General features: G+C 45.3%; 1 protein-coding gene across 2 annotated transcripts in view; it reads right to left on the minus strand.

Moving 5' to 3' along the window:
* Positions 1 to 5,371: 5,371 nt before the first annotated feature.
* LOC139164344 (complement factor H-like) overlaps positions 5,372 to 24,241 on the minus strand; it is a 54,895-nt gene continuing 36,025 nt past the window's right edge. For both annotated transcript variants that reach the window (XM_070746342.1, XM_070746343.1), the window contains 2 exons: positions 15,468 to 15,644; positions 5,372 to 5,793 (listed from right to left, as the gene is read on the minus strand). In XM_070746342.1, coding sequence (XP_070602443.1) covers positions 15,469 to 15,644 — 176 coding nt within the window. In that variant the 3' untranslated portion in view covers positions 5,372 to 5,793; position 15,468. The remainder of the gene's footprint in view (positions 5,794 to 15,467; positions 15,645 to 24,241) is intronic.

Here is a 24,241-nt window from a genome sequence, read left to right on the forward strand (position 1 = left end):
AGATAAATGAGATAAGGAGAGACAATTGGACAGGGGACGGAAGGTGAAATAATCCGAGTAAACGGCTCTGAGTTAAAATGCTTTATTCTCAACAGGGAAACAAAACAGCCGCGACTTACTTTCACTCCCGAATGAATCTGACAGGAGGCGCGTAAGCCCGGTAGCACAGGAAAAACTTTCGCACGGCAACAAGCGACGCCTGACAGCTCCTTCAGTTTGGCGCCAAAGCCCAGCGGCCAATCAGAGGCAAGTAAACAGTCCTGTCTGAATATAGTGACTTTTGCTTAACAACAACTTCTTAACTATTTTTCCTAGTTACAGAAACTTCTGGATTTAACATCCCTCCCCCTTCTGGTTGGTTTATTACAGATGTTTACTCAGATAGGTATGTAATAAATTCGTCCAAACGTGCTGGTCTTCTGGGTGCCCGCTCAGACCTTCGTGGTTCATGGAGGACCTGGGTATCCACCGACGAAGATGGCTCTTCCGGATGTGACTGTCCAGCACCCCCATGGCTGGAGCCTGGCTGAGCTGCAGCTGCGCTGGCTTGACTAGTAAATCCAGGTAAGTCTCAGTCTATTTGTTCCTGGTTCCTAGTAGGTCTTGAGTAATTTCCTGTGGGGTGTGAAGGAGGAGAGGCCCCATTACTTATGGTAGCCATATTGTCCCTTATACTGGCAGATGCCATTCTCCCTCTGATGTGATCTATGTGCCTCTTCTCATACGTGACATTTACAGTTTTTAACTGGACATATGCTGGGTGCAGCCTATCCAAAGGTGACCTCAACTTCCTCCCCATAAGTAATTCAGCAGGGCTTCTATTTGTAGTCATACTTGGTGTGATATGTTGCATGAGAAGGAAAGTGTCCAGTCTACCTTGAATTTCCCCTGGGGATGACCTTTTGATGGCCTCCTTGGTCACTCGGACATACCTTTCCGCCATCCCATTAGCCCACGCTGCGTGGGCTGAGACTAAGGCATGTTTCACCCCCAACTGGGCTAGGAACATTTCAAACTCCTTGGAAGTAAATTGGGGGCCATTGTCCGAAACTAGAACATCTGGACACCCATGTGTCGCAAACAATTTATGTAATACATTTGTCACTGATGTAGTTGTAGTGGACCCTAGTAACAATATTTCCAGCCACTTGGAGTATGCGTCCACCACTATTAAGAACATGTTATTGTTCACTGGCCCCGCTAGGTCGATATGTATTCTTGACCAAGGGCCCCTAGGGGTGTCCCACTGTGCAGGGGTGGTTTTGGGGGGATTTGGTCTTGTCTCCTGACAGGGCTTACATGTGGCAACCCAGTCCTCTATAGCCCTGTCCAGCCCTGGCCACCATAAATATCCCCTTGCCAAGGCCTTCATCCTGACCACCCCGGGGTGCCCTTGATGCAGCATCTGCATCACTTGAGGCCTTAGGGAATGGGGGATGACTACCCTATCACCCCACAACACACATTCATGCATAACCGACAGTTCCAACCGTTTTGTTTTAAACTCACCCACTATGGGGTCATCTCCATTAGCTGGCCATCCCTTTAAAACATAGTGTAGGACTTTTCCTAATACAGGGTCAAGTTTGGTTTCCTTGGCCACCTCTTTAGCTGTCACCAGGGATGGTGTGCCTATGTCTATTAAGAGGACATCTCCTGCAGGGGCTGGGTCTACCACCTGTTGGCCCAATGGGCAGCGGCTCAAGCCATCGGCATGATTAATTTGAGAGCCACCTTTATGCACTAGAATATAGTCATAGCCAGCTAAAAATATAGCCCACCTTGACATGCGGGGGGACATGAATGGAGGGGTAGGTTTCCCAGTGGCTAATAATCCCAGCAACGGTTTGTGGTCAGTAATCAATTGGAAAGGGCGGCCCAACAAATAATTGTGGAATTTTTTAACTCCTGCCACCAATGCTAAAGCTTCTCTATCAATTTGGGCATAATTTCGTTCAGCCTGGGATAATGTCCTGGAGAAGTAAGCTATAGGTGCCTCTTGACCAGTGGGTAATAAATGGGCTAGGACAGCTCCCACCCCGTACGGAGAAGCGTCGCATGTGAGCCTAAGGGGTAATGTGGGACTATATTGAACGACCACACTTTGTGAAGTTAGGAGTTGTTTGACAGCAGTGAAAGATGCCTGTTCTGTATCTCCCCATTGCCATTGCGCCCCCTTGTGGAGAAGTCTATGAAGCGGCTCAGCTGCAGAGGCTTTATGCTTCAGGAAAACCGAGTAAAAATTCAATAACCCCAAAAAGGCTTGTAGCTCTGTTTTACAGGTGGGGGCAGGTGCGTCTCTAATGGCCCTAATCTTGTCATCAGTGGGGTGAATTCCTGCTGCATCTATTTTGAAGCCTAGGAAATCTACAGACGGAGTTCCCCATACACACTTGTCAGGCTTAAGCCTTAGCCCTTTAGCTTGTAACCTGGTCAACACCTGTCGGATTCTAGAGTGTAATTGGTCCCTTGTGTCCCCACAAATTAAAATATCATCAAAGTAAGGGATTACCCCCTTAAGCCCCCATAGTAAGCGTTCCATTAGTCTCTGGAAAATACCGGGGGCTACACTAATGCCAAATTGCAGGCGTGTGCATTTGAAGGCGCCTCTGTGGGTAACTATTGTCTGGGCTAAAGAAGTGGCTTCATCAACGGGAAGCTGCTGGTATGCCTGGGCAAGGTCCAGCCTCGCAAAGACCTTCCCAGACCCTAAAGTGTGCAGCAAGTGCTGCACAACTGGAATTGGATAAGAGTTGTGCTGCAATGCCTTATTCAAAGTGGATTTGTAATCAGCACACACACGCAGAGATCCATCTGGTTTAAGGGGGGTTACAATAGGTGTCTCCCATGGAGCGTGCTCAATAGGAACCAAAATGCCTTGAGATTGGAGTTTGTCCAATTGGGCATCTAATTTGTCAAGCAAAGGCAGAGGTACCCTCCGAGGTTTCAATCTCAAGGGGGGAATGGCTGGGTCTAAGGAGAAGGAGATTGGGGGTCCCTTATATGTTCCCAAACCTGGTTTAAAGACATCTGGAAACTCTTGCACAAAATCAGGTGTGTTGGGTGCAAAAATTTTGTGAACACCGGTGATGGCTAATCCTAAGGGAGCCATCCAATTTAAACCCAACAAAGAATGATTTGCCCCGTCAACGATTAATAGAGGCAACCTATGTTGCACATTTTTAAAAGTGATAGGGACGCTAGTAGTACCCAACACACTAATTGGGTGTCCCTGAAAGTCTTTGATAACAATATCCGATGGCAGCAAAGAGTCTCGAGACAAGTCCGGTAAATAAAGTCTTAGTTTGTGCCACAGCATCAGAGTATATTTGGAGCCCGTATCTAGCTCCATGTGGCAGGGATGTTGATTTAACAAAAGAGGGACAATAATTTTATTAAGGGGAGAAGGAGTAGTTGCAGAAGCAGGGCTTGCAAGGTTACCTCGGTTGTACCACGGTCTCCGGTTTCCCCGTCCCTGTTGCCGGAATGGGCGGTAGGAACGCTGGGTAGGGAAAGTTGGCAGCAGGTCTTGGTTCCCTGAGTTGTCATCAGGCAGAGAGGCACGGCATACAGCAGCAATGTGGCCCCGTTTGTCACAGCGGTGGCAGAAGGCGTCCTTGAAGGGACATCTGGAGCGTGGATGTTGACCTCGGCAGCCAGCACAAGCAGGGAAGTTTTGGCGGAGTTGCCGGGGAGGGGGTCCTCGAATCAGGCAGCAGTCGTCGTCCTGGGCATCAAAATCAGAGGTGTAGTAATCTAAAGACGAGTTGACTTGTGCGCGAGGATGTGCAGTGAGTTTGCAGACAGTTGACAGCTTGTCATTTGATTTCAATTCAGCGGCAGCAGATTCGGCCACTTCAGCTGTCTGAGCAGCTTTGATCACGTCTTGCAGAGTAGAATCCTCAGTCGCTAACAGCTTATTACGGATGGAGACATTCTTCATGCCGAAGATAATGGCATCTGTCAATCTAGCCTCAGGGTTTTCAAATTGACATTTTGCCAATATCGTTCTGAGGCGAGTTGCGAACTGATTAATTGTTTCCCCTTCGGCTTGGGCCGTGCGGGAAAATTGGTGCCAGTAAACCCTAGCGGGCTTAGTGGGTTTGAAATGAGTGGCTAACTTCTCTTTTAGAATTTGCCAAGAGACCGAATTGGCAGGCTCCGGGTCTGTCAGGGTGCCCGCCAGCTCAAAAATTTGAGTGCCGCAATAGTTAAGGAATACTGTAAAGCCCTTTTGCGGCTGTCAGCGGCATATTGCATGCCGGCTGCTTCAAGAAAAATTTCAAATTTCGCCATATAGGCAGTCCAGGTTGACCGTTCAGGGTCAAAAAGCTCTGGCGGCTGTATGATTGACGGGGTAGACATAATGATTTAATGAGAAAAATCTGTCCTCAAGACCCTCGTCGCCAATGAAATAATCCAAGTAAACGGCTCTGAGTTAAAACGCTTTATTCTCAACAGGGAAACAAAACAGCCGCGACTTACTTTCACTCCCGAATGAATCTGACAGGAGGCGCGTAAGCCCGGTAGCACAGGAAAAACTTTCGCCCGGCAACAAGCGACGCCTGACAGCTCCTTCAGTTTGGCGCCAAAGCCCAGCGGCCAATCAGAGGCAAGTAAACAGTCCTGTCTGAATATAGTGACTTTTGCTTAACAACAACTTCTTAACTATTTTTCCTAGTTACAGAAACTTCTGGATTTAACAGAAGGCACACAAGTGCACTTATGCATGCCCCTTACTGGCCTCTTAGGTACCTGGAGAGGTCGATCATGGATAGTCTGAGAGTAAAGTTTTGGGGGTTAGGGGTTGACACTATGGAGTCAGGTAATGAGTTTTACACTTCAACAACTCGATTGCTAAAGTCATATTTTTTAGAGTCACGTTTGGAGCGGTTAATATTAAGTTTGAATCTGTTGTGTGCTCTTGTGTTGTTGTGGTTGAAGCTGAAGTTCAAAAGCATGCAAATGTTAGTAGATTAATAGGTACTTTGATGGAAAGGTAATAGTATTTCTTTTGGCCTATAGTACCCATGCTGGCCACACAACCACAGAAATTGTCTTTGGACAATGCTGTCCCCCTCAGCCAAGAAACAGAGATGAGCATGGTGTTCCGTGAGTCAGACATGACTGACACGGAAACCTTTATATTTATATACATTTAAATCAACACACATGACAGTGAATGCTCCTTGTGAATAAAATCGTTGTAAAAGAGTTTTGTAGGCATAAGCCTTAGAATAACAGAGTTGGAAGGGACCTTGGAAGTCTTCAAGTATGAACGCATTGAGCTCAATCAGCATCAGGACATATATTCATTTTAGCTGACATCTGTGAGAATTTACATATTTTTAGAAAATAAAAATGAAAATCATTTTTATAGCTGAATTTTATTCATTTAATAAACTCAACACTTCTTCATTCTAAAACATTGTTTTCAATGTTCTATTGTCACTGTTTAAAGAAGGGATGATTGGTAATTCTCATTAATCAAATGTTTAGGCTAAAAATTTATACATTAAGGTTAAATTAATGTATTCTGCTACATTTTGAAAACTGTATATCACATATTATAATACTTAAAGATGGCTTATATATTTGTTGAAAACTGCATTATCATTTTATCAAAATTATCAATAATACTAAGAAATAAAATGTAGCTTTTAGAAAATAGGTTTTAATCTTCAAGATCCATTGTGAATAGTTACAGACAATCCAGAATTTGTGTATTTTCCAGAGTAAACACAGTGAAGTTTCATGTAGGGTCATGAAAGAAAATCATTCATTGTGTGCGACCTATAAAATAAAATGTGAATTTAAAAGTTATAGTTTAAATAACTATTTCTTACATCTCTCTTCCTCTGCAGCAGAATGCATCCTAGATAATTTTACAATGTTAAACTGATTTCACCCATAGGCAATATGGATGAAATATCAGACATGATTATCTCTGTGCATTAAATCAAGTGGCCAAAATAGAGACTTGTTCTAGAGTAGATTGTACAGCACACTGCCATTAAGCAATTATTCTTTTCTTCTTCTATAAAAATCACTATTTTACTAACACTAACTAAATCACTAACAATAAAAGTTTAAGTATTTTAGAAATATTATGACTAATCATGAATTTTTAAAATATATTTTAGGATCTAAATTCTTGCAGGTAGAGTGGACCTGAAGCATAACATTTAAGATGAGTAGGAAAATTTCACTGAATCCAAATTTACTTTTCCACAGAGCAGACCCTTTCCCTCTGTTGTTCTGAATGAAAGGAAACTGGTTTAAATCATGGGATCCCTAAGGGTTTTCCAAGCATAGAACAATTGCAGAAAGAAGGTTGGTTTAGAATTTCATTTTATGTAGAGAAATCTCTTTGGGTTTGTTAAATATTTATAACTCATGGATACCCTTAAAATAAATTATTATTATTATTATTATTATTATTATTATTATTATTATTATTATTATTATTTAGATTTGTATGCCGCCCCTATTGTTATTGTTATTGTTATTGTTATTGTCATTGTCATTGTCATTGTCATTGTCATTGTCATTGTCATTGTCATTGTTATTGTTATTGTTATTGTTATTGTTATTGTTATTGTTATTGTTATTTAGATTTGTATGCCTCCCCTCTCCGTAGACTCGGGGCGGCTCACAACAATAAAAATATAAAAATTGTGTGAGTTCATCTAGTCTCTCCATTATCTGAATAAGACTTCTTGGTTTAAGATGATTGAGAATAATTATCACCACTGACAATTTCTGGGAAAGGACCGTTGAACCTACCTGAATGGTCTTCTCGATGCACTGCAAGGAGAGTCCAACATGGGTAATACTTCAGCCTTATTGGCAGGGACTGAATTAAAATTAGCATAATAAATAGGTCCTGCCCAGTGCCTACCCTAGTAGGTCAGTCAAAGAAAAACAATGAAGGAGTAGTGAAAACACATATAACTCTTTATTAAACAACTTAACAACCAAGAAACTGAGCCCCTGGGCCAAATGGCCAGGTGAGTTTGGACTCTCCTTGCAGTGCATCGAGAAGACTGTTCAGGTAAGTTCAACGGTCCTTCTCCAATGCACTGCAGCAGAGTCCAACATGGGATATACCCAAGCTATGAAGATAGGGCGGGAACAGGCTAGACCAGGGGCGCATGAGTTTTGCACACCCGTTGCAGCACTCTTCGACCAAAAGCAGCTTCTGCGGACCTAAACAAGTCCAGTCGTTAATGTTTGATGTAGGTATCCGAGATGGCCCAGGTAGCCGCCCGGCAAATGTCCTCTAGAGAGGCTTGCGTAACCCATGCTGCAGATGTCGCTGCACTCCTCTTGGAGTGAGCTGTGATTCCAGATGGGACAGGCAGGAATTGAGTCTCATACACTATGGTTATGCAGGCCCTCACCCATCTACTAACTGTTTGAGGTGATACTTTAGCCCCCATGAATGATGGTAGAAATGAAATGAAAAGGGCTTCAGTTCTGCGTAAATGTGCAGTCCTGCATATGTAGATCTTTAGAGCTCGTCTGACATTGAGTTTATGCCAGAGTAGCTCCAGCAGTTGGAAACCATGCGCGCAAAAGTCCGGAAGGATCAGATCTTGGAATCGATGGAAAACAGAGTTGACCTTAGGCAGAAAGGCTAGATCCAGATGTAACACTACTCTGTCTAGTTGAAAGATACAGAGATATAGATGAACAGACAATACCGACAGCTTGGACACCCTCCTGGCAGACATAATGGCCACAAAGAAGGCTGTCTTAAATGTAATGAGTCTCAGAGGAATGTGTCTTAATGGCTCAAATGGGGGTCCCATTAGTGCCTGTACACCAGTGGAAGATCCCATGTGGGATACCTGTGTTGCACTGGTGGGAAAAGGTTGGATGCCCCTCTAAGGAAGTCTCTGACCCACGGGTGTTGTGACATAGACCTCCATGGGTCCTATTTGAGTATGGTAGAAAGAGCCGCTACATGCATCCGTAATGTGTTGGGAGAAAGTCCTTTGTCACGACTGGTTTGCAGGAAAGACAGAAGATTCACTATAGATGGAGAGCGTGGATCTGCTTGTATGGTGTTACAGAATTTACAATAGGCCGTCCAAGTGGTCTGATAAATTCTGGTGGTGGATGGACGACATGCAGCCTGAATTGTAGAGATTACCATGTCTGGAATAGCAGCCTGCCTCATGCGATCCCCCTCAAATGCCAGATAGCTAGGTTCAACCAATGGGGGTCCAGATGTAACACAGACCCCTGGTTGAGGGAGACCTGATGGCTCAGGATACGCCATAGGGAGGAGACGGTCAAGTCCATGAGTTCCCCGAACCAAGGGCACCGAGGCCAATAGGGGGCCACCAAGATGACCTCCGTTCTTTCCTAGATCAATTTTTTGATTACCTTTGGAATCAGGCATGTGGGAGGGAAGGCATACAAGAGACCTTCCAGCCAGCAAACTCGTAGAGCATTGGTGTCCTCCACTCCTGGTGATGGAAAACGGGAGAAATAGAGTGGGAGCTGCGTGTTCAGGTTTGTCATGAACAAGTCTATCAATGGTGTACCGAACCTGTGAGTGATGTCCTGGAATATCGCTGTATTGAGAAGCCACTCTGATGGATGGAGCATTGACCTGTTCAACCAATCTGTTTGGATGTTGGAAACCTCAGAGATACGTTTGGCGTGGAGAGAAAGTAGGCTTGCTTCTGCCCAGGTGATCAGGGCTTCTGCTTGTTGCATCAACCTGCTGGATCTCATCCCACCCTGATGGTTTATGTGAGATCGTGTAGCCACATTGTCCGTCAGGATGAATACATGTTCTCCCCGCACCTGGTTCCGGAATGTTTGTAGTGCCAGGAACACTGCTCTTAGCTCCAGGAAATTGATATTCATGCCTGTGAGGTTCTTGGTGGTCCACAGGCTTTGGGCTACCTGTGGGTTTGAGTTGGCACCCCAACCACGTAGGCTCGCATCCGTGATGATGATGATCTCCTGTTGCCTCAAAAAGGGAGAGCCCTGAAGTACCACTGCTGAACTCCACCACTTGAGGGAATGTCTGACCTTCCCCATCGGTGTAATGAGTTGAGTAGAGTTGTTTCTGGAATGGCAAAAGGAACCACTGCAATGGTCTGGTATGGAGACGGGCCCAGGGCACAATGTTTATACAAGAGACGAATGTCCCCAGCAATTGAGAAAGGAATGCTAGAGACACTTGCTGGTTGCATTGAAGATTCCTCACCATATTCCTGATCTTCTCCCTGCAGCCTTCGGCCAGATACACCTTGCCTGCCTGGGTATCTATCACTGTGCCCAGATGCTGAAGACACGTGGTTGGGACCAGGTGACTCTTGGGAATGTTCACCGTAAACCTGTGTGACTGTAACACCTTGATCGTGAGGGAGAGATCTCTCTGGTCCTGCTCTGGGGATTTGGATAGAATAAGTACATCGTCCAAATACGCCATGAGGCGTATTGAACAAGTTCTCAGATTGGCGGTCAGTACATCCAGCAACTTCGTGAAGGTTCTTGGCACAGATGACAGGCTGAATGACATTGCACAATATTGGAAATGTTGTTCTTCCAAGCAAAATCTGAGATACGGATGTACCGGGACAGCCTCTTTGAGGTTGAGAGACGTAAGCCAGTCCCTGCGCCTGATTGAAGCCAAAATGGTCTGCAAGGAGTGCATTTTGAATCGTTGATACTTTACATGGATGTTCAGCTGTTTCAGATTGAGTATCAACCGGTGGCCCCCCCAAAGCCTTGGGGTCAAAGGACACTGGAGGAAACAGCGTGGAGGTGTACCTAGGAAGTTTATGGGAAGTCCTTGAGACACGGTATTGCACGTCCAGGTGTCTGATGAGGTACATTCCCAAGAGGCGGTGAAAGATTGCAGGCGGCCACCTATGGGAATTAGTTTTGTCGAATCACTTTGACTTCCGGAATACTTTTTGATTGGACCTCCTGAAAGGTTTCCTAGACTGGTTAAATTGTCTGGAACGATTGTTGTATCCAACCCTGTAAGACCGGAAGGCTCCTCCACCATATCCTCCCTGCATATATACCCTAGAGGCCGGAGATGCCACCAAGGAGGAATCATGGCAAAATGGCTGGCATCGAAAATAGGGAGCTTGGCATCTGTCCAGACATCTGGATGACCTAGGCAGGACCTTACGTTTGTCCTTGTCCTCAATGAGGACCGAATCTAAAGATTCCCTGGATAGTTTAGTGCCTTGAAGGGGGGCAGATGCCAATTGCCACTTGGATTTTGTGTCAGCTTGCCAGATACGCAGCCATAGAAGCCGACGGGATGATAATGTGGTGGCCATGGCTCTGAAAGCAAACTTTGCGGCATTGAGGGTTGCATCCGCTGAGAACTCAGAAGCCACGATCAATTTACTGATATCTTCCCTGAGTCTCCCCTTTTCTGGGCCCAGTTTGGCCTGCATGTCTTGTAACCACAGTGTTAAAAAAGGAATGCGCAGACAATGACCTCAAGGCCCAAGAAGCCATTTGGTGTGTTTTACATATGAGGTTTTCTGCCCTCTTATCCTCTGGTTTTAAACCATCAGCTAAGTCTGATGGGACAATGGCATTAGATCCCAAACTTGCTACGGAAAGTTCAGCAAGTCCTCAATTTCTGGATCAAACGTGTAATATATTTGCTCCAATGATGATGGACCTTGTGCGGCAACTGGATGCTGCCACGGACGTTTCACAGTGGCCATAAAAAGCTGTAAAGAAGTGATGTGGCTTGACTCCTTTTGTGGTTCAGAAAACAACCGGGCCTCAGGTTGCAGCCCGGCTTATGCCTGTGAAGCCTTGCTCCTTCCAATATCAGTTATTATCTTGTCTCGAATAAGGCCGGTTTAAAAAGTGCACTGGAAGCTGGCTGCTCCAATGGAACAGCCTCATTCTCTGACAGCTCTATCTCTTGTTCACTGTCAGGGTCCCCTTCCTCATCAAAGGAATCCTGTACAGATGGTGTTGGCATTGAAGCAGCCCAAAGGTCCCTTCAAGATGATCTGCCAAAGACATGGCCCACTGTTTGCTGAGCCATTGCAGCCATCCCTTGTGAATAACCATTTGCCATCATGTCCTGCAATGCTGGTGGCATTGACTGCCAGGGGTCTTGAGGCACATGTAATCCAGCCGCAGATGCTGCGAACGTGGCGTATTAAAAACCTTGAACCCCTTGGCTCAGCTTTGACCATGGTTGTATGATGGGCATGGGTATTTCAGGTCTGGCCATAGTGTCAGTTGGAATACCCGCTTGATTCGGTGATAAATCTCTGCAGAGGGTACCAACTCTGGAATTGTCCTTGGGGATGTATAAGGAAGAGGAGCCAGAGTTGGGTAAGTTATAGAGGCCTGAGGCTGAGGTAATTGAACTGAAGCCTGCTTCTTGGCAGCTTCCAATTGAGCTTCCAAGGCCTTAATGCGGCGCTCTGCATCCTTTAGGACAGTAGAGGATTGAGAGCTCTTATTCTTTGTTTTTGAAGAGTTTCCCTTGTCTTGAGATTTGGGAACCCCAGGGGCATTTGGACCAGTGCCAGAGGATGTCTCTGAGGGATGTTCAAATGTTCTTACTTACAGTTATGTCTCTTCATGAGAGAAATATGTAATCAACAATAAAGCAATGTGCTAGGTTCAGTGCAAGTGAATAGCCAGGAGATCTGTATACCACTCTGAGGTAAATGGAATGTACCATAAAATGGGTGTGTATGTTTGATCTGGACACCCCTAACAACTAATCCTCTCTGTTCATTGGCTATCACTGTTTGCCTCTGCCATGCCCTTCTTAGCAATAGGGGAGGCAGGGAGATGTCCTTATGACGCTGCCAGCATCACTGCCAGCTTGCTCCCCCCCGCGCATCAAAATGGCATGCGCCAGGCTCTGGGGTTCCTAATGACGGGTGTGGTGCTATTGCCACGCCTGTCAGCTGTTAGGCAGCTCGATCGGGCTCAGGCATGCCCAAAATGGCGGCGCGCTCCTCAGCAACAGCCCCACCCTTTCCAAGATGGCATCTGTCTCTTCAATCGGTGCTGAGACGAACAGATGTTCCCCTCATCAGCTGGGAATCGGCAGGCGTGCCTCAGGGACGCTCCTCCCCACTCTCTCCCCTGTCTAATTGGACCTCATTTGCTCCTCCGGAGAGTTGCAACCAGGCAGGCAAGCCAGTTACGAAGCCCTCGGTGTGTGTGTGGGGGGGTGTAACTCCAGATTGCCCCCAAGTGTTCTTGTCTCTAGGCTGTGGGGAGGGGTATGACCTTGGAGGTCAGGGACCCAGCCTAGGAATTCCCTATCCCCTGGGCAATGCTCTCGGAGAGCAGGGCCCCTGAGGGGTAGTCACATTGCAAGCCTTGCACATGGAGGGCAGAGGCCCGAATCTCCCTCCTTAGATTTCTTCATCTAAAACAAGGAAAGGAGAAAAGAGTTATACATTACTATTCTTATTATTAACACTATTCTTATTCTTATTCCTATTCTTATTCTTATTCTTATTCTTATTCATTCTTATTCTTATTCTTATTCTTATTTTCCTGTGAGGAAAAGGCAGAACTCTAGTCCCTTCACTACAACTGAGTTTTTAAGACTGACCTACTGGGGTAGGCACTAGAAGGGACCTATTTATTACGCTAATTTTAACTCAGTCCCTGCCAATAAGGCTGAAGTATTACCCATGTTGGATTCTCCGCAGCAGTGCATTGGAGAAAAATAGATTTTAACATTATTTAAATAGTAGTTAAATTCATTTCATTTCTGAAGACATTTGCCTTCAACCTTTTTCAGTGTTTAGGCTTATGCCCTGCATTACAATTAAATTCCTTTCACTTCTCAAATCAAAGTTATTCAACATGTTTCTACTCCTATTGTTGCGATCATTTTAAAAAGTAGATCTGCACAGGTGTTGGCAAATAACACGGCATGTGTTCCTATAAGCTCATCAACATTTTCTGTTTCTCTTGAAGTGAAGAGACCCTCCAACCAACCAGCCAGCTGGTTGGAGAATTCTGGGAGTTGACATCCACAAGTCTTAGAATTGCCAAGTTCAAAGAACTCTGATTTAGAGCATGGGCGTCAAACTTAATCATATCATGTGACACATTGGGATGTATTACAATATTTTTTGCAGAGCTGAGTTCTGTGTGGCCTGCATATGATGCATCCAGCCCTTGGGCTGCCAGTTTGATAGGCCTGGCTTAGAGTATGAATACATAGCATTGTCTCCAACTTGTCACTGTCCAATTGCAAGAATCATCTCTGCTTGTCATTTCTTGTTCGTTCTCACAGGAAGGATCAATCGCTAGAAACTAAACAACAGGATTGGGGTGGCTCCTGAGTTACCTCACTGCTGGTTCACTTCCTCCCGTGATGCATTGGTGCATGCATGCGCATTGGTACAAGCATGCATCAAAAACCCACCTTCTGTACATGCGCAGAAACAAAAAATCAATGAGATAGCCAGTTCTGGGGCATCTCTAGCCGGCCATCACTGCCAATTCAGCAAACGGGGAGAAATTCCTGCTACCTGTTCTATAGAACCGGTCCAAATCAGCAGAAACCAGCCTCTGAACAGGTTGGATTTTGGGCAAATCCATGAAGCCTGTGTACATGGTGCAAGGACAGTCCACTGTTTTCCTAGCATATCTATATGCTTCTGCCTGTATTGTCAGGTTCAAATCCTCAGTTGGGAAAGTATGTGTCCTTGTATGAAGTGTTATATGTTAAGCTTTTAGTTCAGAAAATTAACAATAAAAGTTGGAAACTTGCTTTTGAAGCACTGAATCTCTTTCTCTGACTGTGATAGGATGTAGCTTCTTTAAAGAATCACTTTAATTAAATCATCCCTATAATCTTTAGAAAGGTACTCTCTGACTAGTAACAGAATGAGTATCATTATATTATTACTATTGAGTGTGGTTTTAATACATTTTTCTCTGTTTTTTGTGGAACAATATTATGATTATTATAAAGTGCTTCAGGACATTTTTAAGAAGAAAAAGTATAGAAATATTATCATTAATACTGTTAGTTTTAAAAATATTAGTCTCTTGCCACCGTTATTGTTTCATAAACATTCTTTGTCAATAAAGCCATTTCTGTTCTAGAAAAAAACAAGCAAACTAAAAAAACAACAACCACCACCATTGTTCTCTGTAAGGTGTGTGCGCCTGCGTGCGTGCACCCCAAAACACCCCCCGCACCCTTTTCGAAGGGTGCGCATAGAGCCACGGCGGCCCCCGCCCCCTGCGCCTCCAGCCCCCTCGCACCCCTGGCTTCTCGCCGCTGTCCCCCGCCCACCCGCCCAATCCGCCTCTCTTTCTCCTCCGCTTCCCTCCTTGGTACGTGGCTCCTCCCACAGTGGGAATGCCCGCTCTCGCAGTCCCTTCGCTGAGAGCGTTTTTGTCCCAGGCTCTCAGCGAGGGGGCTGCAGGAGAGGCAGGGCAGGCGTTCTCACAGCGGAGGCCGACGAAGGTGATTTTCAATGTCGGGTGCGCAGGTACGCGTGCTCCCCATCCCCCTGCCAGCCCACTTGGAACATTCAAAATAAGAAAAACCTTCACCGGCGAAGGTTTTTCTTATTTTGAATGTTCCAAGCAGGCTGGCTGGGGGATGGGGAGTGCGCATGCGCTGGTGCGCCTGTCGTTGAAAATCACCTTCGCCGGCCTCCGCTGTGAGAAGAACGGAGAGAGAATGAGAGAGAGAGAGAGTGACAGAGCAAGATAGAGAGAAAGTGAGAAAGAGAGAGACAGAGAAAGAGGGGGGAGAGAAAGAGATAGCAAGAGAGAGAACAAGAGAGAGAAAGAGTGAGAGAAAGAAAACAAGAGAGAAAGAGTGTGTGAGAGAGAAAGCAAGAGAGAGAGAGAGGGAAAGAAAACAAGAGAGAGAAAGTGAGAAAAAGAGAGAGAACAAGAGGGGGAGAGAGAGAGAAAGAGAGAGAAAGAAAGAAAGAGAGAGAGACGAGATGAAGGAAGAGAGTGAGAGAGAGGAAGAAAGCAAGAGAGAGAGAAACAGAGAAAGCAAGAGAGAGAGAAGAGTGGAAGGAAGAGAGAGAGAGAAATGATAGAAAAAAGGGGAGAAAAAAAGAGAAATGAGAAAATGATTGAGGCAGAGAATGACAGGAAAGAGAGAAACAGAGAGAGAAGTGACTCTTGATTTAAAGCATATGGTAAAAGCACTTAAATAATAACAGAGAAAAAAAAACCAGCCCTCACCTGTTTTTATTAATAGTTATGTTTTTGGTTTTGCTGGTTGTTTTAGTTTTAATAGTAATGGATTTTGGGTTTTTTTTAATTATTAATTTCTTTTAATAAAAAAGAAGGGATTTTTTTCTTATTTATTTATTTATTTATTTATTTAATTATTTATTTATATGCCTCCCAGTCCCAAGAGGACTACTGCTCAGACACTATACTTTTCCACCCACACCGAAAAAAAATTAGAGGGAACATTGACCACCCCCACTGCTTACCTTAACAAGAAACGGGGGGATCCCAACCATTAGCAGTACATTTAGAAACCTTTTTTCTATTTCTTGTAACGAAAGGCCATCTAGAACAGGTTATCTCAATTTCCTCATTGTTCCTGTATAGAGGTTGGCTAGGTTGAATGCGGCCAAACTCCACTTGTGGAAGTGAACACTCAATTTCTACAGAGGAATATGAATAGGGATTAAAAGTCAATAAGTCACTGTCTATTGTGTTTCACTTCTGTCAGCTTCACAAGATAGCAATAGCAATAGCACTTATATTTATGTAACACTTTGCAGTGTTATATAACTCTTTTTTTTAAAATTTTTTTTATTATTTTTCATAAAATAGACATACAGACATACAAACATTAAACATAGAGTGGGGATGTATTTCCCCGCTTCTTTTGAAAGTATACATTCAAATAGAAAAAAGAATACATAATCAAACATTTGTTAAATGTTAAAAAGTCTGGTGAAAAATTTTCAAATCTTAAATGCAATGTTAGTACAGTATAAGTAAAAATTCTTAATATGTTGTTTATGTGTAATATATTCATCTAATCAAACATTTAAACAAGTCTCAGTTACTAAACATACATAAAACAAAATTCTTAATATGTTGCTTGTGAATAAACTATTATATCATAATCATCAACAAATACATTTGAACTAATATTAATAGTGTTATATAACTCTTTAAGTGGTTTATAGAGTCAGAGTATTGCATCCAACAATCTGGGTCCTTATTTTACTGATCTTGGAAGGATGGAAGGCTTAGTCGGGGAACTGAGCCCCAGCATTTGACCCAGCACCAGGCAGTGCGAGAACTGAGGAAAAGAAAAAAAGGGGGGTGGAATAGAAGGAGGAAACTACTGGAGAATTCCAGGTCCCCTAAATCCACCCCAGGAATTCAAACCTGCCAGAAAGGCTGAAAAGAGTGAGATTCAGTTGGAGGCTCCTTGCCCCTCTCTCAGCTAGAGCAGACCTCCCAAGGGGATCTGAGTCCTCCTCCCTAGAGGGAGGGAGGCCCTCTGGATGCCAGACCACTCTTGGTTTATGAATGGCAACAGCAAGAAATTATGCTCACAAATCACTCTGAAAGCGAAAGATTCCAGCTGCTGTCATGCTGTCAGTCATTGATGGATCTCCCTGATCAGTTTGAACACTTAACTGTGAATTGGACAAGCCCCAAATCACAGCCAAAGTTTTCCTTCCCAGAGAGGCACCAGGACCCCCTATACATCAGGGACACCTTTTCTTTCCACACGGCAGCAAGTGGAATCCTAGAGGGCCTCTCCACTGGGGTGAAACCTACTTGTACAACCCAATACCCCTCTCCAAAGCCAGCTTATCCACCCAGGCTAGTGAGCCCCCAATATTAGCAGTTGGGAGGGGGAAGTACCCCAGGCCTGGGAGCCATCATGGCAAGCCCCACCAGGATGGGCTTTCTTCCCTGGAGTGGGGTCAGTACAGAGCCAGTGGACCCTGGGATACCCCCTGCAACTGAACATCACACCATGGATGGGGGCAGCAAAGCTGACCCCTGTGATATCAGGTCTGGGCAGGCCCACCCTTCTGCCAGCATCCTGGCCCCTCCTTGCAGATGGGGCCACATGGGGCCTAAGACAACAGAAACAGTAGGGGGCAAGTCAGAGGACACCCCCCCAGCAGGCTGTCACACCACCAGCCACACCCAGGCCAGCCACCACCCCTCAGGCCAAGGAGGCTGCACCTCGGTTCCACATCATGTTCAATGGCAACCCAAAGCTAGAACTAGAAATAGGACTATTTCCTCCATCAAGTGTGGGCCTATATCGATAAATACAGAGACTGCTACCAGACATATATGCAGCTGATTAACAAGATAACCGAGGGCACGAATGAGGGAGATGCAGCAAAATAGGTGGTCGAACTGCATGATAAAGCAGCCCCCGAGCTAGATGACATGGCTGGCTTCATCCGGTCGATGAGGGTCAGAATCTGTGATGACGCCCAGCAGGTAGACACTGAGGGACAGATCCAAAAGTTGAGGCAAGCTGGTACCTAGTGAAGGAACTGGTATGGGAGTTTAGAAGAATGGCCAGGAAGATGCGGGATTGGCCCAAACTCCTCTTGATGCACATGTTTCGAGATGTGCTGGATCCAGAATTGAAAGAGGTGTGCAGGGGAGTACCATTCTGAGTCCAAGATTGGTATTTCACTGCCATCACTCTAGACGTGGTGGTCAAAAAGCAAAAGGAAAACCCATTGACCAGCCAGCCAAAAAGCAGTTGGACATAGAGTTCCACCTAAGACCTCAGTACCCCACGCTTTGAGCCAGTGAGGGGCATAAAGTGCTCTCGATGTGGTCAGGCTGGCCACCACATCACTGACTGCTTGGCACTAGCCTTCATCCATCATCCAAAAGCGAAATAAAAATATAAGCATCAATTTTTCAGCTTAGGGAATATTTTTCTGATGATTAGGAATGTTCAATTTAGTAAATCAATGCCTAGGGTATTAAAAATATTTCAGATTTGGAGCCTAAAAAAAAAGTAAAGTGAAACTGATTGCACACAGCTGGGGGAGGGGCTATTTCTGAACAAAATAAACAAATAAGCATCAATTTTTTCAGTTCAATTTTCATATCATTATGTTCAGAAATGTTCAAACTAGTATTCCAATGCCAAAATCTTTAATAATATTTTGAATTTGGAGCCTGAAATATATATAAATTGAAACAATTGCACGCAGTTGGGGGGGGGGGCTTTTATGCAAAAAGTTTTTTTAAAAGTTTTAACTAGCAGCCTAATCTAAATAAAAATGAACAGAATTGCACAAAAACGCTGGGGGCATGCTTTTATGAGCATTTTCCTTTCATTGTGTTCAGAAAAGTTCAACTTAATATCCCAGCAAAAAAAGACCAAATTTAAGTACCTAAAATAAACCTTTTTTAGTCCGGGTTATATATGACCAGAACAGTACAAGTATGACTTCTTTTGCCCAGCAAAAACTAAGCTCCTCCCCCGCCCCGCCCCCCGCCCCCAAAAAATACTCAAAGAATTCCTAAAATGACACAAAGTCATGAAGTGTCAAGTTTCAGATATGCAGGGAAAATGTTTTACAGGGTCTCAAACTTTGTTTCGGGTCACATACGACCTGTACAGAATAGCAAGTAATGCTTAAATCATCAAGAATATGACCATCAACCCCATCAACCCCTCCTTCAATCAAACCATTTTATTTATTTATTTATTTATTTATTTATTTATTTATTATTTAGATTTGTATACCGCCCCTCTCCGCAGACTCGGGGCGGCTCACAACAAGATACAGCAAATCATGACAAATCCAAATAAATTTAAAAGATTTTAAAAGAACCCCGTTTACTAACAAACACACATACAAACATACCATGTATAAATTGAACATACCCGGGGGAGGTGTTTCAGTTCCCCCATGCCTGACGGCAAAGGTGGGTTTTAAGGAGTTTACGGAAGGCAGGGAGAGTAGGGGCAGTTCTAATCTCTGGGGGGAGTTGGTTCCAGAGAGTCGGGGCCACCACAGAGAAGGCTCTTCCCCTGGGGCCCTCCAACCGACATTGTTTAGTTGACGGGACCCAGAGAAGGCCCACTCTGTGGGACCTAATCTGTCGCTGGGATTCATGCAGCAGAAGGCGGTCTCGGAGATATTCTGGTCCAGTGCCATGAAGGGCTTTAAAGGTCATAACCAACACTTTGAATTGTGACCAGAAATTGATCGGCAGCCAATGCAGACTACGGAGTGATGGTGAAACATGGGCATACCTAGGTAAGCCCATGACTACTCTCGCAGCTGCATTCTGCACGATCTGAAGTTTCCGAACACTTTTCAAAGGTAGCCCCATGTAGAGATCATTACAGTAGTAGAACCTCGAGGTGATGAGGGCATGAGTGACTGTGAGCAATGAGTCCGGTCCAAATAGGGCCGCAACTGGTGCACCAGGTGAACATGGGCAAACGCCCCCCTCGCCACAGCTGAAAGATGGTTCTCTAATGTGAGCTGTGGATCGAGGAGGACGCCCAAGTTGCGGACCCTCTTCGAGGGGGTCAATAATCCCCCCCAGGGTAATGGACAGACAGATGGAATTGTCCTTGGGAGGCAAAACCCACAGCCACTCCGTTTTATCCGGGTTGAGTTTGAGTCTGTTGACACCCATCCAGGCCCCAACAGCCTCCAGGCACTGGCACATCACTTCCACTGCTTCATTGACTGGGCATAGGGTGGAGATGTAAAGCTGGGTATCATCAGTGTACTGATGATACCTCACCCCATATCCTTGTATGATCTCACCCAGCGGTTTCATGTAGATATTAAATAGCAGGGGGGAGAGGACCGACCCCTGAGGCACCCCACAAGGGAGAGACCTCGGAGCCGACCTCTGGCCCCCCACTAACACCGACTGCGATCGGCCAGAGAGGTAGGAGGAGAACCACTGAAAAACAGTGCCTCCCACCCCCAACCCCTCCAGCCGGTGCAGAAGGATACCATGGTCGATGGTATCGAAAGCCGCTGAGAGGTCAAGGAGCACCAGGACAGAGGATAAACCCCTGTCCCGGGCCCGCCAGAGATCATCCATCAACGCGACCAAAGCAGTTTCCGTGCTGTAACCGGGACTGAAACCCGACTGCTGGGGACCAAGATAATCGGCTTCTTCCAAGGACCGTTGGAACTGGAGTGCCACCACCTTCTCAACAACCTTCCCCATAAAGGGAATGTTGGAGACTGGAAGATAGTTATTAAGTATGGCTGGGTCCAGGGAAGGTTTCTTGAGGAGGGGGCACACGAGCGCCTTTTTATAGAGTGTTAGAAAAACTCCCCTCCCCAAGGAAGCGTTGGTAATCTCCTTGACCCAGCTGCGTGTCACCTCCCTGCTGGCCGAGACCAACCAGGAGGGACACGGATCCAGTAAACAGGTGGCGGAACTCACAGCTCCAATGGCCTTGTCCACTTCATCAGGTGTCACCAGATCAAACTCTTCCCTGACAGGTGGACAAGTACGTGCCCCAGTCACCTCGACTGACTCATTGTCAGTCGACTCTGTTTTCCAATTGGAGTCGAGATCGGCCCGGATCTGAGCGATTTTATCAGCGAAAAATGTGTTAAAATCCTCGGCACTGCTCTGCAAGGGCTCCCCAACTCCCCCCTGGTTAAGAAGGGAGCGGGTCACCCTAAACAGAGCGGCCAGGCGGGATTCCGCTGATGCAATCAAGGTGGCATGATACGCGCATCTTGCTGCCTTGAGCGCCATTTTGTAAGTATTTTCCAATTCATTTCTAAAAACCACTATTTCATTAATGTTGTGTCCATTAATCAGTTCTTTTTGGGAATGCCCATCTGGTGATACTTTTCTATTTCCATTTTTCTGTTGCTCATTCAATTCCCGTTATTGAGGACTCTTTTCTTCTTCTCCTTCAATTTCACTACAGTTTTTCTGTGAGCTTTCAGTATATATCTTTAAGTATATCTTTGAACAAATTTCTTATGTCTTCCATTTTTTGCAAAGTTAAGGTATCAAAAAAAAATATCGAAATATCCAATTAACCTTTATAACATCCAGAAGCCAAACTTTTCCAAATCAGATTATATCCTTCTTTCCTTCTCACTCTTTCCAAGTTCAAATAAAATTCAAGCCCAAGATGTTCTCTTTCTACTTATTTTTTAGTTCCTCTTTATTACTTATAAAATGAAAACAATCTGCCCAGCCTCATTGCATCAAGGACAAATTCAGTGAACAACAAGTCCAACCAAATATTGCCTCAACTTCATCAGCAGATGTCAACAAGAAGGCAATCATGGTTACTCCCAATTCTTCAATTCTGGTATAGCCTGAATAAATACTGTATTTTTCTGTGTATAAGATGCACCTTTTTCCTCCCTAAAAGAGGCTGCATCTTATAATCTGAATGTAGCTTTTTTTTTTCCAGTCCTAACCAGCTGCTAACAATCTTCCCAGCTCTTACCTTGCAGGCTCTTTCATTGTTTCTCTCTACGAAGAATGTTTTCCAAGCCCTAAGTCTTTGCAGGGGTTTTTTCCCCATTGGTCTAACTTGCTCCGAATGTTTCTTTCCAGTCTTAACCAGGTGCTAACAATGTTACCAGCTTTTACCTGCCTGCAAGCTCTTTCATTGTCACTCTCTGCAAAGAAGAATGTTTTCCAAGCCCTAAGTCTTTGCAGGGTTTTTTCCATTGCTGTACTTGCTCAGACTGTTTCTTTCCAGGTACTAATGATGTTCCCAGCTCTTACTGGCTTGCAAGCTCTTTCATTGTTACTCTCTCAGAATAAAAAAAAATTAAGCCCTTAACCAGGGGATAAAATAATGTGCTGAAGCTGATCAGACTAAGGACCCTAGCAAGATGAATACCTGGTAAGCAGATTCTTTTCCCTATTTTCCTCCCCAAAAACTAAAGTGCGTCTTATATTCTGGTGCATCTTATACTCCAAAAATACAGTAGATTCTTGATCTCGCCTTCTAAATTCTTAAACACTGATGTGATGTGAAGTGATGAATACAAGATAAAACATTATATCTGTGACTGGTTTTGTCTTACTTTTAGCCATGGCAATGTAGAATTTGTTTACACTACAAGTCAGCGGTCCCCAAACTATGGCCTGCGGGACAAATGCGGCCTGCTGAGGCCATTTATCCAGCCCGCGGCAGTGCACGAGGTTTTACCGATCGATATAATAAGTTCCCAAATCTCCTGTCCACTCACGGCGGTCAGCTGCTGAGCGAGGAGGAGGTGGAGAGCCAAGGGGCAGGGAGGAAAGCAGACCTGCAATTGGCTCCTTTCTTTGCCGCCTTTAGGGAGAGAAACTGTTGCTGCCCTATGGCAGAGCAGCAACAGTTCCTCTCCCTAAGGGCAAAAAAGAAAGGGGCCAATTGCAGGCCCACTTTCCTCCCCACCCCATGGGTCTCCACTTCCTCCTCCTCCTCCCCACCTCCTCCTCCATGGTGAGTGGACGGGAGATTTAGGAAAAGGCGATTGGCGATTCAAAAACCATGCACTGAAAGTCACAGCTAAGTGTGCCATGGCTAAGTGCATGGGGGGGAGGCGGCCTCTTGCAAACCCCTGGCCTCCACCGCCTCCCCTCCAGGGCACAAGGCGAATACACCTCACCGCTGACACAGGTGGTGGGGACCGCCCTTTCCCCCTTCAGGACCTCTTTGATAGCCCTTCCTGGCAGAGTTGCCGCGTCTGCCTCCCCAACGGCTTCTGCCACCGGCGCATAGCTCTGCTCACCCGAAGCCTGGCATTGATGCTTGAGATCGGGCTTGGGGTTCTCAGCATCAGCGGCTGCCACAGCGCCGTTGTTGTTGTTGTCGTGGCACTGGCCAGTAAAGCGGGATGCCTGGGAAAGCAGTGCAGGAAAGCAGCGCGTTTGAAAAGCACGCTGCTTTCCCAGGCAGCCAACTTTGTTGTCCGGCACTGCAACAACAACAATGGGAGATCCCGAGCCAACTCTCAAGCATCAACACCAGGCTTCGGGTGATCAGAGCTGCGCGCTGGTGGCGGAAGCCGGTGGTGAGGCAGATGCAGCACCTCTGCCGGGAAGGGCTATCAAAAAGGCTCTGAAGGGAGACAGGGCGGTCCCCGCCACCTGTGTCAGCGGCAAGGTGGCTGCGCCGGCCAGGGCAGGAGAAGGCTGGAGTTGCACGGAAAGTGGCACCAGCTGGTGTGCCCTGGTCCGAGATGAGCCACCGCTGTTGCTGCACCAATGGCAGCTGCAGTGGGGGCAGAGCCAAGGGGAGAGTGCGAAAACGGTGCCGCTGGAGAAGCGGAGAGAGAGAGAAGTGGACCGAAAGAAAGAAAAGGGAAAGAGAGAGAGGGAAAGAGAAGTGGAGAGGAAGGAAGGATGGAGGGAAGGAAGGGAGAGAAAGGGGGAGAAAGAGAGGGAGAGAGAAAGGAAGAGGAGAGAGAGAAAAGGAGAGAGAGAAAGAAAGAGGGAGAGATACAAAGAGGGATAGAAAGAGAGAAGAGAGAGAAAGAGGGAGAGAGAGGGGGAGAGAAAGGAAGAGAAGAGAGAGAAAGAGAGAGAGATGGAGAGAGAGGAAGAGAGAAAAAGAGGGAGAGATACGAAGAGGGAGAGATAAAAAGAGAGTGAGTGAGAGAAAGAGAGAGAGAGAAAGAGAGAGAGGGAGAAAGAAAGAAAGAGAGTGAGAGAGAAAGGAAGAGGGAAAGATGGAAAGGGAGTGAGAGAGAGAGAGAAAAGAAAGAGAAAAATGAGAAAATGATGGAGGGAAAGAATGAGGGAGAGGAAAATGAAACAAATGAGAGAGAAGGAAAAAAAGGGAGAGGGAAGAGAGAAGTGGAGAGGAAGGAGGGAAGGAAGGAAGGAAGGAGAAATGGAGGGAGTTTGTTGATTTAAGTTTAAATTTATTTGTTAATAAAGAAGTATAAATTACTTTATTATTTAATTACTTTATTACTTCTTTATTTTAAATATTGCATTTGTTCCCATTTTGTTTTTTACTTTAAATAAAGTATGTGCAGTGTGCATAGGGATTTGTTCATAGGTTTTTTTTATAGTCAGGCCATCCAACAGTCTGAGGGACAGTGAACTGACCCCCTGTGTAAACACTTTGGGGACCCCTGCTACAAGTGATAAAAGGTTTAAAATCTTCAAAAACAGTATTCACATATAAATTTACCTATTGGAAACAGAATATAAACTGATTTGACACTCTGTATAGAATTTATAATTCAATAATACATATGACTTCTATGTGTCAACAATAGTAGACTACAATGTC

The sequence above is a fragment of the Erythrolamprus reginae genome, chromosome 3, assembly GCF_031021105.1.
Source record: "Erythrolamprus reginae isolate rEryReg1 chromosome 3, rEryReg1.hap1, whole genome shotgun sequence".
Classification (NCBI taxonomy): domain Eukaryota; kingdom Metazoa; phylum Chordata; class Lepidosauria; order Squamata; family Dipsadidae; genus Erythrolamprus; species Erythrolamprus reginae.